This window comes from Carlito syrichta, unplaced genomic scaffold, assembly GCF_000164805.1.
Source record: "Carlito syrichta isolate Samal-C Ts95f unplaced genomic scaffold, Tarsius_syrichta-2.0.1 Scaffold312719, whole genome shotgun sequence".
In the NCBI taxonomy this organism is placed as follows: domain Eukaryota; kingdom Metazoa; phylum Chordata; class Mammalia; order Primates; family Tarsiidae; genus Carlito; species Carlito syrichta.
This window is the reverse complement of record NW_007256815.1, coordinates 408568-410985: the sequence shown is the minus strand read 5'-3', so window position 1 is coordinate 410985 and position 2418 is coordinate 408568. Positions and strand designations below refer to the sequence as shown.

The 2418-nt window shown below is 50.7% G+C and overlaps 1 protein-coding gene across 1 annotated transcript in view; it reads left to right on the top strand.

Moving 5' to 3' along the window:
* Nucleotides 1–2418, top strand: part of ADCK5 (aarF domain containing kinase 5) — a 24520-nt gene that overhangs the window by 12637 nt on the left and 9465 nt on the right. The window contains exon 3 of the mRNA XM_008069983.1: nucleotides 885–1034. Within this exon, the coding sequence (XP_008068174.1) occupies nucleotides 885–1034 (150 nt within the window). The remainder of the gene's footprint in view (nucleotides 1–884; nucleotides 1035–2418) is intronic.

Here is a 2418-nt window from a genome sequence, read left to right as displayed (position 1 = left end):
GGCTGCGGTGGCCAGGAGCGGCCACTGCACTCCAGTCTGGGCGACAGAGTGAGACTCCAACTCAAAAAAAATAAAATAAAATAAAAATAAAAAAGAAATTATCTGAGTGTAGTGGTGTGTGCCTGTAGTTTCAGCTACTTGGAAGGCTGAGGTGGAAGAATCGCCTGAGGCTAGCTGATCGAGGCTGTGGTGGTTATGAGCATGCCACTGCAATCCAGCCTGGGTGACAGAGTGAGATTCCAACTCCAAAAAAAAAAAAAATGAAAACCTCACATCCTTGGGACACACAGCTGACTGGGTGTAGAAACAGATGGCTGCTTGAGCTCCTGCTGTATTCGGTTAGTATTGAGCTCCTGCTGTATTCAGCATATATGGAATTCCTGCTGTATTCGGTGTGTAATGGGTTCCTGCTATATCTGGCATGTATGCAGCTGCTGCTGTATTCATTGTATATAAAGCTCTAGTCTGTTCCTTTTTGCACTCTAGTTTAATTCAGCATGTGCTAGCCTTAGCATCTTCCCAGTCTCTGCTGTTCTGACACAATCCAGTTGAACCTCAGTGAGGTGGACAGTGGTTGCAATTCTGTACAATGTGAGTGGCCCTTGCTTTACGAGGTATACAAACCTGTTGAGTTGCTTCCAGTCTAGCTGAGGAGCCATTTCCACATCCACTGGCCCTGTGGCTGGTCCTCCAGACAGATTCAGATGAGACCTATCTGTTAGGACTGTCTGGCATCAGTGTTATTGTGGAGCTCAGGGAAGGGGGCTTTGATGTGGTGGGTGTTCTCTGGTGACCACACCAGCAGGATGGCTGTGCACAAAGGAATGAGAGCCAGCAGTGGGGAGGGCGGCACCTCTAGGCTGCATGCCTCTGTCTTCACTCAGGTCCTCAAGACCCGTATCCCTATGGAGGAAGGCACTCTCCACTACAGTAGTGGGGGTGCCCCTCCTCCTTGGAGTCCGCTATTTCACAGCAGAGGCGCGGGAGAAGAGGAGGATACATCTTGTGGTGGACGGAATTGGGCGCTTTGGCAGGTAGGTGGGGTGAGACAACCGCAGAGGTGAGTGGTGCTGCCTACTCAGTGAGGGCTTTCTCCCCCTGCTGACTTTATAGACCTGTAGAGTTGGGGCCACGAGGACTGCGGGGTTTTGCTGGGGATTTTACGGCTGCCTTTCAGGCATCCTTTGCTGCATAGGAAAGTGCTGACTGATGGGAAAGTGAGCACTGCCAGGCCTGTGGGATATAGTATAGACAAAGGGCCATCAGATGGGGATCTCCTTACATTGGATGCAGGATCACAGACCGTTCTTTGTCTGTGAACAGAGGGGCTGTGGTCCTGGTTGGCATCTCCTTCCTAAAGCTTCCTGGCCGGCAGATTAAGTGGCTATCCCTCTTTTTCTCTTCTTGTTCCCCACCCCCAAGGAGAGTTGTCCTCCCAGATGGAGATGTTTGGGCCTGGAAGAGGAGACCACCTCTATCTATGCTCCCAGATATGTGTGACATCTGGTTTTACTGTCAGGGCACCTGACACCAAAGGTCCTTTTCATATTCCCTTAACTTCGAGTGCAGAATTTATGGGGAAGATGGGGGATACTTCCTGTTGGAACCCTTGGGCAGGCATTTCTGCTTTTGGTCAGATCCAAGAATTCCTGTAGCCATAAAACCCTGCCTAACCCAGGTCTCATGGGAACTAGCTCTTGGCATTGAGAGAAACCTCAGTTAGCGTAAAGTCCCTTTGAATTGAGTTAGGGGAGGTGGCTGGGGGAGGGTGTGGCCCTGTTCTGCCCAGCTTTGAGTAGGTGTCTTCTCCCTAGGCCTGACTCAGTTTCTCAGGCAATGCCTAGGGTTCCTAGAGTCTTTGGGTACTTTACCAGAAGCTTCGCTGAGATTCTACATCAGTGGCCATAGATATGCAGATAGCTGAATGCTTGAAGATTTTCAACCTCAAGGGTGAAACAGTCCCCACACCTATCTCCCTGGCATTTGGTTTTGCTTGGAGCTCCTAGTCATCTCTATCAGCAGATACTAGATGGTGTCCTGCAGGGCTGTCCAGGCTCCACAGCCTTAGGGTCAGTGAGGGCAGAGCCTAATGTGCTTATGTGATACTCCACTGTGGTGCACTGGGGCTGCTAGCCACTGTCCCATGTGGCCTTGTTCTGAAATGCTGGCTTGGCAGACCTGGGTTTGTCTCATACTTTCTATCTCACTGCACACTGCTGTTTCCCAGTATCCAGAACCCTGGTGACATGCTTGGTGTGCCTCCCTTCTATGCTCACCTATTGGGAAAACATTTTCTTTTCTTTCTTTTTTTTTTTTGAGTTGGAGTCTCACTCTGTCACCCAGACTGGAGTGCAGTGGCTGCTCCCGGCCACCACAGCCTCGACCTGCTGGGCTCTGGCGATCCTTCCGTCTCAGCCT